This window comes from Canis lupus, chromosome 22 (genome assembly GCF_048164855.1).
Source record: "Canis lupus baileyi chromosome 22, mCanLup2.hap1, whole genome shotgun sequence".
Taxonomy (NCBI): domain Eukaryota; kingdom Metazoa; phylum Chordata; class Mammalia; order Carnivora; family Canidae; genus Canis; species Canis lupus.
The window spans coordinates 40,917,232-40,930,899 of NC_132859.1; the positions used below are offsets into that span (position 1 = coordinate 40,917,232).

Genomic DNA, 13,668 nt, shown 5'->3' on the forward strand with positions numbered 1-13,668 from the left:
CACAACACAGAAGACATCTTGCAATGGAAAAGTTTTATTCTTAGAAGGAGCCTCAGAAACCAGCTGCATCGGAAAGGTGATTGACGGTCAGAGAGGAAAACTGACTTACTTACTAAAAGTAACACGAGGAGTATGAACAGTTGTAAAAAGAGTTCTTTTTTAAGAACCCTGTTCTTAAACAGGTCTTAAACCCTGTTCTATTAACAGGTCTCTGATTAGTTGAGTAGTGATGCTCTAGGAGAAAGAGAAAATAAAATAGCTGTAATCCCACAGATTGGATTTAGAGAGGGAGAGTGTAATGAAAAGGTTATATAGGTTTTTGAATATTTTGAGTAAGGAACTTTGGGTTTGAACCCTGGCTCCATATCACTTATGCCTTGGGAGCTACAGTTTCCCCACCTGTCTGGTATAGATTATGCCTACTTCATAGATAGTTATAAGGAGTAAATAACATTATCAGTTTAAAAGTTCTAGCACAGTGTCTTGCATATGAGTTGCTATCAAGTTCAGGCCTCTGCTCTTCTTAGCTCCTATGAAAGAGTTGACCTCTACCCACGCACCTCCACCCACTATCCCCAAGCAACATGGAACAAAGGAGCCTGAGTGATCTACAATTTGGGTAACCAGTTCTCAAGTCTTGTGGCTGAAGATGAATTCAGTAAGGATGACATAACTCAATTTTGTTTTCTATATTGTGTATTTGAGGAATGGGTAATATGCCTTATGGTGAGCACATATTTGAATATTTGTGTGCCAAATTAAACTTGTTTTGCTTGTTTATGCTACTATTTTGCAAGGCCCTGGTCACTTAATGCTGTTTTTCTCTCATGCTTTCTTTCTCTCTCTTTTGGAGAGAGGAGGGGGAGGCATATATGTGGTAGGGATTTGGGAGAGGGCTAAGTGTAAGACCGAGGAAAGAAAAAACAACATTGGGAACAAGGGTGGCCTCCAGTTAGGCCCAAAGTCTTTGCTGATAGAATAGGGATAATCTATGACATGAGCAGTTTATAAATAGATGCTGAGCAGAGGATTTAGGAAATGGAAGAGGCAGATTAAGATACCATTTTTATAAAGCCTGGTAGTAACTCAGGTGCTGTATGTTTGATTACTAATTCAGTTTCTCCTTTAAAAAAATTCTACTTCTATTAATTTTTTTCCTCTGCAAGTAGAAATTTATTGTGGAAAAATATTCGGAATATAGCAAGATCTGCAAACCCGCATTTCTTGGCTCAGTGGGCAAAAATAAGGCAGCTCTTAGGTCATTCATTCATTTACTTAGCAGTTTTTACTGAGGGCTTCCTCATGTGTGCCAGGCATGGTGTCAGGTTATAAGGTCCCACTGGCCTGTAGAAGGAGCAGGGAAGACATACTAGTGTCTCTGTGTGAGTACTCTGAGGGTGCTTTTACCCTTGTATAATTGATAATTTTTTTCTATAATTGTGGCATGATTTTCCAGATTTATACCACTACTTCTTGTTTTTTATTTACTATTTATTTATTTATTTATTTATTTATTTATTTATTTGAGACGCAGGGGGAGAGGGAGAGAGGCAGAGACACAGGCAGAGGGAGAAGCAGGCTGCATGCAGGGAGCCCGATGTGGGATCGATCCGGGGTCTCCAGGATCATGCCCTGGGCTGAAGGCAGATGCTTAACCACTGAGCCCCCCCGGGCTGCCTTACTTCTTGTTTTTTTTTTTTTAAACTGAATACTAGTTATCTACAAACACCTTTTATTTTAATTAATTAACTCTAAGATTAGAACCCCTTCCAGTTTGGAAATGTCATGTAGTTATAGAGCCTGCTTGCTATAAAACATATTTTTCAACATTCAAGCATAGATCCTCAAAACTTCAATTAATTAGCAGACAAGAGTATTGATCTACTTTAGAGATATCTAAAAGTAATACTTAAACATAAAAAGCAGATAGGAGCATAATTTAAGTAAGTGGTATAAAGACCTTAAGTTAATACTTTTTTTCTTCAAATTTTATTTAAAAATAATTATAGGAATTTGCAAAGATAGTACAGAGAGGTTCCATATACCCTTTACTTAGTTTCCCCGATTGGTTACATCTTACGTAATGTAAGTATAGTACGATATCAAATCCAGGAAAAAAAAAGTTAAGATATTTAAATTCAATTGGCCAACATACAGTATAATACCCAGTACTCATCCCATCAAGTGCCCTCCTTTAGTGCCTGTCTCAAATCCAGGAAATTAGCCTTGATAAAAGTACATATAGTTCCATGACATTTTACCATATGTATAGATTCCTATAACTACCACTATAATCAAGATACAAAATTGTTGCATCACCACAAATATCTTCCTCTTGTTCTCCTTTCTAGTCACACCCATACCTCTTCTCCCCACCATCCCTAACCCTAGGCAGCCACTAATAATTTCTCTGTCTGTGATTTTGTCGTTTTGAGAATGTGACATAAAAGGATTCCTATGGTATGTGACCTTTTGAGATTGGATTTTTTTTCATTTGACACAGTACTCTTGAGATCCATCTAAGTTGATCTGAGTTTTAGTAGTTTATTTCTTTTTACTGCTGAGTAGTATTCCATGATATGAATGTACTGTTTTATTTGACTAGTCACTTTGTAGGGTATTTGGTTGTTTCCAGCTCTTGGCTGTTATAAATAAAGCCGTTGTGAACAATTGTACACAGATTTTTGTGTGGACATAAATGTTCATTTCTGTGAGATAAATGCCCAGGAGTGTGATTGATAGATCATACATTAATTGCATGTTTAGTTTTAGAAGACACTGCCAAACGACTTTCCAGGGTCACTCTTCCATTTTAGAGTCTTACCAGCAACACATGAGAGATCCAGTTCCTATGCATGCATTACCAGCATTTGATATTTTCACTCTAAAAAATTTAGCTGTTCTCATAGGTATACAGTTTTATCTCATTGTGATCTTAAATTACTTTTCCCTTAATTGCTAGTGATGCTGAACATCTTTTCATGTGCTTATTTGTCATCCATATATTCTTTTTGGTGAAATGTCTGTTCATGCACTTTGCCTATTTTCTAACTGGATTGTTTTCTTACTGTTGAGTTTTAAGAGTTCTTTATAACTTCTAGTTATCTAGGTATCTATATAACAGATATGTGGTTTACAAATATTTTCTCCCAGTCTCTGGATTGTCCTTTCATCCTTTTCACGTGAGCTTTTATAGATTGAATGTTTAATTTTAATGATATCCAATTTACTAATTTTTCTTTTGTGGATTATGCTTTTGATGTCATGTCTAAGAACTCTTCCCCAAGTTCTGAAGATCTTTTCTTACATTTTCTTCCATTTTTATAGTTATACTTCTTAGATTTACATTTATGATACATTTTGAATTGACTTTTATGTAAGGTGTAAGATTTAGGTCAAGAATTTTTTTTATAGCTATCCATTGCTGCAGCACCAACTATTGAAAAAACTATCTTCTCTCCATTGAATTGCTTTTATACCATTATCAAAAATCATTTGGCTTTAATTCTGTAGGTCTATGTTCACTCTTCTGCTCTATTGATCTGTATGTTCCTCTGCCAACACCACACAATCTTGATTAGTTTAGCTATATAATGTCTTGAAATAGGATAGAATGGTTCCCTCCACTTTATTCTTTTTCAGAATTGTTTTAGCTATTTTAGTTTATTTGCCTTCCTACATAAATTTTAGAATAATCTTATCTATCTCTACAAAGTCATTTCTGAGATTTTTGTAGGAAGTGCATTAAACATATTTATCACTTTGGGGGAGAATTAATGTCTTTGTTGAGTCATCTGATCCATGATCATAGTATATTTCCTCATTTATTTAAAGACTTCTTCGGGGATCCCTGGGTGGCTCAGCGGTTTGGCGCCTGCCTTTGGCCCAGGGCGCGATCCTGGAGTCCCGGGATTGAGTCCTGCGTCAGGCTCCTGGCACGGAGCCTGCTTCTCCCTCTGCCTGTGTCTCTGCCTCTCTCTCTCTCTCTCTCTCTCTCATGAATAAATAAATAAAATCTTAAAAAAAAAAAGATTTCTTTGACTTCTTTTCAGCAGTGTTTTGTAGTTTTCAGCATAGGAGCCCTGTACATGTTTTGTTAGATTTATACCTAAGTATTGTATTTTAAAAATAATAGTTTTATTGAGATTTTTTTTGGCATGATTTTAAATAGTATTTTATTTTTAATTTTGGTTTCTATGTGTCCTTGCTAGTTTATAGAAGTACAGTTGATTTTTGTGTGTTGATCTTATGTCTTGCAACCTTGTTGAACTCATTAGTTCTAGGAGGTTTTTTGGTAGGCTTCTCAGGATTTTTCATGTAGGTGATTATGTCATCTGCAAATAGGAGTAGTTTTGTTTCTTCCTTTCCTATCCGTATGCCTTTTATTTCTACTTCTTGCCTTACTGCACTGGGTAGAACTTCCAGTAATGTGTTTAATAGTCATTGTGAGAACAGCATCCTCATTCCTGATTTTAGAGGGAAAACATTCAGTCTTTAACCATTAAGTATGATGTTAACCATAGGCTTTTTTGTAGTTGCTCTTCACCTAGTTGAGGAAATTCACCTCTATTCCTATTTTGCTGAAAGTTTTATCATGAAGGGGTGTTGAATTTTATCAGATGCCCTTTCTATAGTAATTGATATCATTGTGTGATTTTTCTTTTAGCCTGTTAATATAATGGATTATAGTGATTGATTTTACTATGTTAAGCCAGCTTTGCATCCTTGGAATAAATCTCACTTGGTTATTGTGTCTGATTCTTTTTATTATATTGCTTAATTCAGGTTGCTAATAATTTATTAAGGATTTTCACATTTTTTATATGTTTGGTAGAATCTAAGTGAAAACCATCTGGACTTGAAGATTTCAGAAGTTTTAAAGTTACAAGTGAAAATTTCTTAATAGGAAATTTGGTTGTAAGATTGTTTAAATTACCTATTTCATATTGGGCGAATTGTGGTAGTTAGAGCTTTTTTGAGGAATTGACCATTTCATGTATGCTGTCAGATTTATGGGTGTAGAGTTATTTATAGTATTCCCTTATTATTTTTTCTAATATTACCATTTGGTGCTTAAATTTTCCTCTTAGCAGTATTTGAGCTGTGTCCCGCAAATTTTGAAATGTTTTCCTTTTTACTCAGTGTATTTTTAAATTTCCTTCAAGGCTTCCTTTTTGACTCTTGGTTATTTGAAAGTGTGTTGTTTACTTTTAAGTGTTTGGAGGTTTTTAGTACCTCTCTGTTATTATTTTCTAGATTGATTACATTGTGGTCCCAGAACACACTCTGTAAGCATTTTTTAAAAATTTGTTGAGGTTTGTTTTATGGCCACACCTATCTTGCTATCTGTTCCATGGGTACTTGAAAGGAACTCTGTTGTTGGGTGGAGTGTTCTATAAATGTTGAGTATATACTTTGGCTCATAGTGTTGTTGAGATCTTCTATATCTTTGCTGGTTTTCTGTCAATTGTTGAGAGTGATATTGAAATTTTCAACTGTAATTATGGGTTTGTCTATTTCTCCTTCGGCTTTATCAATTTTTCCTCATCTATGTTACATTTTTGTTGTTTGGTGCATATACATTTAGTTTTATGTCTTCTTGGTAGATTTATTCTTTAATCATTATATAATGTTCTTCTCCATCTTTGGAATTTTCTTTGCTTTGAAGTCTGCTTTATTTGATATTAATATACTCACTCTTTTTTATTTGAGAGAGGGAGAGAATGTGAGCTGAAGCAGAGGGAAAGGGAGAGAGAGAATCCTCAAGCAGACTTCTGGCTGAGCACAGAACCTAATGTAGGACTCAGTCCCAGGACCCTGAGAACATGACCTGAGCTGAAATCAAGAGTTGGATGTTTAACTGACTGAGCCACCCAGGCGCCCACTCTTTCTTTTGATTAATGTTTGCTTGGCATATTTTTTCTGTTCATTTACTTTCAACCTACCTATATTATTATTAGTTTTATTAAGTTTGGCTATTGTGTTTGTTGGTATGGATTTACTTGGATTTATCCTTTTTGAAATTTTTTTTAAAGATTTTATTTATTTATCCACCAGAGACACACAGGGAGAGGCAGAGACACAGGCAGAAGGAGAAGCAGGCTACCTGAAGGGAGCCCGACATCGGACCTGATCCCGGACCCCGGGATCACGACCTGAGCCAAAGGCAGATGCTCATCCACTGAGCCACCCAGGCGTCCCTCCTTTTTGGGATTTATTCTGCTTTTTGAATCTGTTGGCTTGTCCTTGCCAAGTATGGGAAGTTTTCGGACATTTCTTTGAATACTTTTTCAGTCCTTACCTCTTTTTCCTCTGCTTCAGTGACATGTATCTTAGATAATTTATTACTGTCCTACATTCCTGAGGCTCTGTATATTTTTCAATCTAATGTTCTCAGATTGTTCAAATTAAATAATTTTTATGTTCTCTCTTCGTGTTTACTGATTTGATTCATTCTTCTGTTCCCGCTGTTTGGCTGTTGCTCTCATCTGTTGAATTTTTTACTTCAGTTATTGTCTTTTTGAAAGTCTAAAGCTTCCAATTGGTTCTTTATGTCTTGTATTTCTTTGCTGAGACTTTTAATTTTTCATTTGTTTCAGGCGTGTTTATAACTGCTCACTGAAGCATTTTTATGATGGTTACTTCAAAGTCTATCATCTTGGTGTTAGCATCAGTTGATGGTCTCTTTATATTCAAGCTGAGATTTTCCTGGTTCTTTGTATGACTGGTGAATTTTGATTGAAACCTGGACATTTTGTTATGAGACTGGATCTCATTTAGATCTTTTTTGGGGGGCCTTTGTTGACATTGTGTTAGTAGGGGAGGTGGGAGTTGCTATCTCATTACTGCCAGGTGGGAGTAAAGTTCAGGTTTCCCAACTGGGCCCCTTTGGGCTTCCTGAAGGAGAGGGGCTGCTTATTATTGCTGGCCATAGGTAGGAATTCTGTCTCCTTAATGATACAGGGGGAGAGGTTGGCTCTTTGCTCCCAGTAGCTCCCTACCTGGTCTTCTCTGACACCCCAGCAACATGGGAAATTGAGGAGGAGGGGACACGCCATTACTGCCAGGCAAGAGTAGAAGTCTGGGCTCTTAATTCAGCCTTTGTTGTGGATATATGATGGCTGCAGGTTTTTCTGTGGTGTTTGGCTGGAGTAAAATGTTTTTGTCTGAAACTTTTCTGTTTTGCTAGGCTGCACGCATCCTTCCTGGTTCTTTGGCTAGAGAGAGAAGGCTTTATTTTTTTTCATTGTTGGGGCTTTTCTTTTTTTTTTTTTGGTCTACATTCATTGGCATTTTTGATTGCCAGCTTCTCCAGCACCAAGACCAGGATATATGAGGCAAAAAGAAAACTGAGCAAGCTCACAGCTGTGTCATTCCTCAGGTCCCAAAGTCCCTAGCCAGTCTGCCTTCTTCTCTCCACCTTTCAAGTGTTTATGTTTATTTTATATATAATGTCTATAGTTTTTAGTACTATTAGTGAGAGTAGGAAAAAGTACTTAAACTCCACCATTTCAGAAGTCCTCAGTTCATTCTTTTTTGAGCCGCAGTCAGATCTCTTATCCAAGTATAGACCATCTCATCATAGCTCATAACCTGAATTTGCAAATGTCAGATCCCTACAGATCCTTAACCAGACACTGTGAAGATACAAAGATGAGACTCTCTTTGCATTAAGATTTTTCATGTTTTGGAATATAAAGTATATGTCACAAAGAAAAAGAAGCTGGTGTCTCTGTTCTTAGGCTCTTCCACAGCAGTGTATAAAATCCCCCCACCCTTCAGACAGCTGCCATCCTGTACATTCACACACTCATACATGTACACAAATACAAGTAACATTTAATATCACAGCATCATAAAAATTTTAAAATATCTTAAATGGGTTTGGGTTTTACTAGTTTGCAGTACTAGTAACTTGATAGAACTGACAGTTTTATTTATCTTGAATGCTATTGTTTGGGGAGAGGCAGGTTTCATCACCAAGAGGAGCAAGTGGGTGAAGTAGAGAGCCTGGAGGGGATGTTTGGGTCTTTAGAGAGTGGTAGAACTGGTTCTTAGATTACTGTCACTTGGAAAGGTCACCGTTTTCCTTTTTACTGGTTTAACACAATAACCTGGCACATAGTAGATATTCTATAAAAAATAGCACTAGAGAGGGTTATTTGGGAATTGACAATTGGCATACGCGCCTACTTTCCCTTGAAGAACATAGAATTTACTCAGCCTCCTAGAAAGTTTCTTATTTTGCCTTGAGGTGCTTCTGTCCTGCCTCTGACTCTCTTCATATCCCATTGCTTCATTGTGTGTGTGTCTCACTCTCCTTTTTAAGGTGGGGGTAGGGTGTAGGGAGTGATCAATGTCTTTTCATATTGGCCTAACATTCATATTGAAGTTGTTCTTGTTCTTAACAAGTAGTGTTCTCAGAAACATCTTCATTACAGGTATTCTTAAACACTTCTCTACATGCATTGCAGAATGTCTATAACTTTCATTCACTGAAATAACACTGATCTCAGGAGAGCAAGCAAGTTGTGGATCTTGTTTCACCCCTAAGCCCTAGTCTCAAATTGATCTTATAGTCTTCCCCTGTCTCTATCAGGGCTTTGTGCCTGTAAATTTTTAAAAAATGCTTTCTAAATTAAATATTTTAAACATTCATGACAGTATACGAAGGTAATGAGATTAGCTTCCATACACTCCAGCCCCCATGACCTCTTTGGTGCTGGAGGTCTCAGCATTGGCCAAGTAGCTGGGGTACAGCCCACAGGGCCTTCTGGCAGTTGGCCAGGCTCTGCCAGTGGTGCTAGGAACTTAGCAATTTTGTCTGTGGAGATATTTTTCCTGGGACTTTTCACATTTTTACTGCCCAGTGGAAGTGTGAGGAGATGGGACAAATGGACTTTATAAGATCTGTTAGCTAGTAGACTCAAGCTTTCTTCTTGCCTTCTCCTTTTTTTACAACACCAATTTCTTCATGGATAAAATGGGAATAGTTATTCATTTATCCATTCCAGATATGGTCTTTATTCTTAGAACTTATATTTAGGTAATGGAAATGATAAATTAGTAAAATAGAGAACAAAGAGGCTCTCTGAGAATTTAGAGAAGGTAGAAGTACTTCCGGCTGGACACATCTGGGAAGGTTTCATGGAAAGGGGGGACTGGAGACAGTCCTTAATGTGCATTTGGATATGGGATGGTCAGAGGAGTAGCAGACACAGGCAAAGAATACATAGAGGCACAGAGATGAAGAGAAGAGTGTGCATCATAGGGGTTCCCCTTTCTTCCTATTTGTAGGAAATGAGAGGTCAAATGAGGTTACATCTTTGGAGTTCTTGGAACGAAAAGTCCACCAGTGGATGCACCTATTAACATCCTATCAGGTAGAGGACCTCAAAAACCCAATCTGTGAAACAGGATATGTGGTGCACAGAGAGACCCATTAAAGATGCAGTGACCACCTCACTAATTCCTGGTTGTGGGGCTGCCACAGCCTTCACATGTAGGGTATGCCCTGTGCCAGCACCTGCAGAGTTAACAGATGGGGTTCAAACCCAGCCAGGCTCTGCCAGCAGAACTGGTCCAGGCTGTTTCTACTGTGAGAAGCACCTTGTTCCGATTTGCCAAGGGCACCATGAAGGCTCAGAATCTGTTTCTTTTTGCTTCTTAACAGTGCCCACATATCATGGCCAAATATTTAGTATCTTTATGTAATAGAATTTGCTAAATGACTTCCTTTAGCTATCTGTAGGGACTCAGTCATCATTTTGAAGACTGGCTTGGTATCAAACATTTGCAGAAATTCTAGAAGACCTACTACACTCTCTCAGCTCCATTTTTGCCTTCTGTTCTCTGTGCCAACAGCTTCAGGTTGGATGCTCAGAATCCTTCCACTGCAGGTGAGGATTAGACAACTAAACTGCTCAAACCGTACCTCCCCAGGGTGACCTGAAGTGCACAGGTCACTGTGCATCCCTGCTGCTTCAGTGTCAGGTGCTTCCTTTCCCTTTGGGGCCATGTTGCTATCTGTGTCCTGGCTGCCCAATGTCTTTGCTGTTGCTCCTGAGCCTTTATGGTGCTGCTTCTTTGCTTCTCTATCCCATTCTCCCTCATTCTAGTTGATTTAATTCTGGAAAGAGAGGGACTTGTTAGAGAAGGGAAAGGGGAATACAGGTGAAGAAGAGACAGGAAGAAAAATGAAGGGAGAACGAGAGGGAGCAACTAACATAGCAGCAGAGGCCAGGAAAGTAATTCTACAGGCAACATTTGCAGTTCCAGTGCGGGTGAGGGTGAAACAGAGTGACATTTCAAGGGCAGGGATGCCTCTGTCACCATCATCTGCCCTCAGTAACAAGATGACCTTGCTTTCCCCAGGTGTCCTCATGACTTCCCCTGCAGACCATGTCTATGATCCTTTTTGCCTGTGTGGTGAGGGTGAGGGATGGACTGCCCCTCTCAGCTTCCACTGACTTTTACCACACCCAAGATTTTCTGGAATGCAGGAGACGGCTCAAGACTTTAGCCTTGCGACTGGCCCAGTACCCAGGTCGAGGTTCTGCAGAAGGATGTGACTTCAATATACAGTAAGCAAGCATGTTCACTTTTGTAAACTTTGGTTTGCTTTTAACCATTATGTCAGGGTAACATGAGGCTGATCACACAGCATGCTGAATGGGTCTACTGTCAGACAGTGGTCTGAGGTGGTATATATTTATGGCCACAGAATCAAGGGAGCGTGATTGTTCCACCCCTGCATGGAGCATGCTGCTCCCACTCCTGCCCTTCTGTTAGTGGAATGGTCATTAGCATCAGGAGCCCTGGGTTCAATCAGTTTTTTTTTTTTTAAAGATTTTATTTATTTATTTATTCATGAGAGACAGAGAGGCAGAGACATAGGCAGAGGGAGAAGCAGGCTCCCTGCGGGGAGCCCGATGCAGAACTCGATCCCAGGACCCCGGGATCATGCCCTGAGCCAAACCACTGAGCCACTCAGGTGTCCCTCAGTCAGTTTTCATGCGTTTAGTTTGATAGTTTATTCTATCAATATCTCTATCTTAGATGGAGCAGGGTAGAATCTAGATTAAAAATCAGGGAAGGAAAAAGAGTGGGAAAGCCAAGAAAATAAAAGACTATGGTTCTTGCCTATAGTTTCTCTTTTATAAATTTTTCACTTTATAAAAAATTTTAGATTTTAAAACTTTTCTTATGTAACAGGAGCAGGGGAATGAATAATGAGCACAATAGGTCCCTTTTTTGAAGGAACTCATGAGGGAGCAAGAGCAATATCTAACTAAATATAATACAGTGGGGAAAATGCTCCAGTGGAAATAGGAATCAAGTGGTTCCAATAATCCTAGTAATTGTGGCTAGTGTTTTTTTTCTTTATGGCAGACATATGCTAAGCTCTTTATTGGCTTGTGAGGTGGGTAAGAGTATTCTACCCATTTTACAGAGGAGGAAAGTGAGGTTCAGGGATTTAGCTGAGGTTGTCCTGTTATTAAGTGGTAGGGCAGGCAGCTGGGCCCTGATGGTTGCGCTTCATGTGTTATACTGTTTCTTATTCTAGGACTTAGAGCAAGAAGCCATTCTATAGAAGGTATTAGGGGCTAGGCAGGTTTTGAAATATCAAAATGGCTTGTCATAGATTTTACATCCCTGTTTTCCATTATTTAGGCCCTCACCGACCCAGTCCCCTTGAATGTACATTTTTAGTTGACCTGATAAGGTGGGGTCCTTTAAGGGGATTTCAGCCTCAGAATCAGAAAAACGAAAGGAGAAGTCCAGGCTTGGTGGTGTGGTCAGGTGAGAAGGGATGGGCCTAAGGGGGTGCCAGATGGTAAGTACATGCAGCTGTCACCCTGTGCTGCGGGCTCTGGGTGCTCAGGACCAAAAACAGCTATGTCTGCCTCCATTAGTGGCTCCTTTCTCTGGGTGCCTGAAACCACCTTCCTCGATGTCCCTTCCTCATTATGCTCTGATTATCTAACATCTTTTGGGAACTTGGTGCTGAGCTACAAATTGGAAACCTTTCCTCTGATTAAAAAAAAAAAAAAAGGCTGTGACTTCAAATGAAATTCTGGGTGCTTCAATAGTTTTTTGAAAACTGGAATGTAGCTTTGTGCAGTGGCAGTATCATAGCCAATGAAAACTGGAATGTAAAATATTCTGTTCATTCATATTTTAGATGAAATATTCACAAATATTTCCCCCCGTTTACCATTAACAAATTAAAACAACAGAAATCGGGGATCCCTGGGTGCCTCAGTGGTTTAGCGCCTACCTTCTGCCCAGGGTGTGATCTTGGAGTCCTGGGATCGAGTCCTACATCAGGCTCCCTGCATGGAGCCTGCTTGTGTCTCTGCCACTCTCTCTCTCTGTCTCTCTCTCATGAATAAATAAATCTTAAAAAAATAAAAATAAAACAACAGAAATTTATTCTCTCACAGTTCTGGAGGCCAGAAGTCTGAAATCAGGCAGGGCTGCACTCTCTTGAAGAAGACCTTTCTCGTGCCTCTCCACTACCTCCTAGTGGCTGCTGGCAGTCCTAGTCATTCACAAGAGTTAACCAGTCACTCACTGTCTTCTTGTTTACATGGCCTTCTACCCTATATCTCTGTAATGAAATTTCACACCAGTCGTTGGATGGAGGCTACCCACATCTATTATAACCTTATTTTATCTTGATTGTATCTTAAAGACTATTTTTAAATACGGTCATTTTCACAGGTACTGGGAGTTAGGACTTCAACATACCTTTCTGGGAGATGCACATCAGCCCTCAAATAGGGCTCCTCTTTCAAAAAGAAGTGCCCTCATTCTAAAAAGACTTAAGCCCTCCTGGAAAGTTACTCATATAAGGAGGAGGTTATCCTTTTTTTTTTTTTTTCAATTGACAGAGTTTTTATACAGAGACTTCCAGTTATAAAAGGATGATAGAACAATATAACCTAAAAACTCTTTGCCAGAAACATCCCGAAATGCAGGTAAATGTACATGAAAACTTGTTTTATTATATTTTATTTTTTAAGATTTTATTTATTTATTCATGACAAACACAGAGAGGGAGAGAGAGGCAGAGACATAGGCAGAGGCATAGATGCAGGACTTGATCCCAGGACTCCGGGATCATGCCCTGAGCCAAAGGCAGATGCTCAACCACTGAGCCACCCAGGCAGCCCCGACAAAGTGTTTTAAATGTGTAGCTGAGCTTGAAATGAATTCCCAAGGTGTCAGAAACGAGGGGAACAGGAAATCAGGGTGCTAAGCATGTGAGCTGACACTGAGGCTCCTGGGTAATCAGTGATGGTAAGCTCGGGGCTTGAGTTTCAGCACCCGTAAAGGGAGAGGTCTTTGGGCTTGTGTAGGGTGAGGTGTTGGGACAAGACCCATGCACGAAGAAGGGATTGTTGTCAGACGACAGCCCTGGTGGAAGGGTGATAGGTGAGAAATAGCTGCTCACCAGTACAGGAGTTACTCATCTCTACTTGGCTTTGAATGGGAAGGAAAAATAAAGTCTTATCTAAGAAACCAAACCCTACTTCTGTGCCTTATGTAGGATTGGAGTTTAAGTTTATATTTCCCATGGTCTAGGAATTCCTAAACCAAGGTTCAATTATCAGTATTGGTTCCAGACTGATGTTACTCCTGGAGTAGCTGGCCAAAGCGAAT

General features: G+C 39.2%; 1 protein-coding gene across 7 annotated transcripts in view; it reads left to right on the forward strand.

The window, feature by feature from the left end:
* The window catches only part of SEC22C (SEC22 homolog C, vesicle trafficking protein), a 28,482-nt gene that overhangs the window by 1,351 nt on the left and 13,463 nt on the right, over positions 1 to 13,668 (forward strand). For 4 of the 7 annotated variants that reach the window (XM_072793186.1, XM_072793182.1, XM_072793183.1 and 1 more), the window contains exon 2: positions 10,375 to 10,583. In XM_072793186.1, coding sequence (XP_072649287.1) covers positions 10,402 to 10,583 — 182 coding nt within the window. In that variant the 5' untranslated portion in view covers positions 10,375 to 10,401. Of the gene's footprint in view, positions 1 to 639; positions 659 to 9,297; positions 9,384 to 9,864; positions 9,900 to 10,374; positions 10,584 to 13,668 lie in introns of those variants that run through there. The other 3 variants (XM_072793185.1, XM_072793187.1, XM_072793188.1) reach the window with 3 other exon arrangements.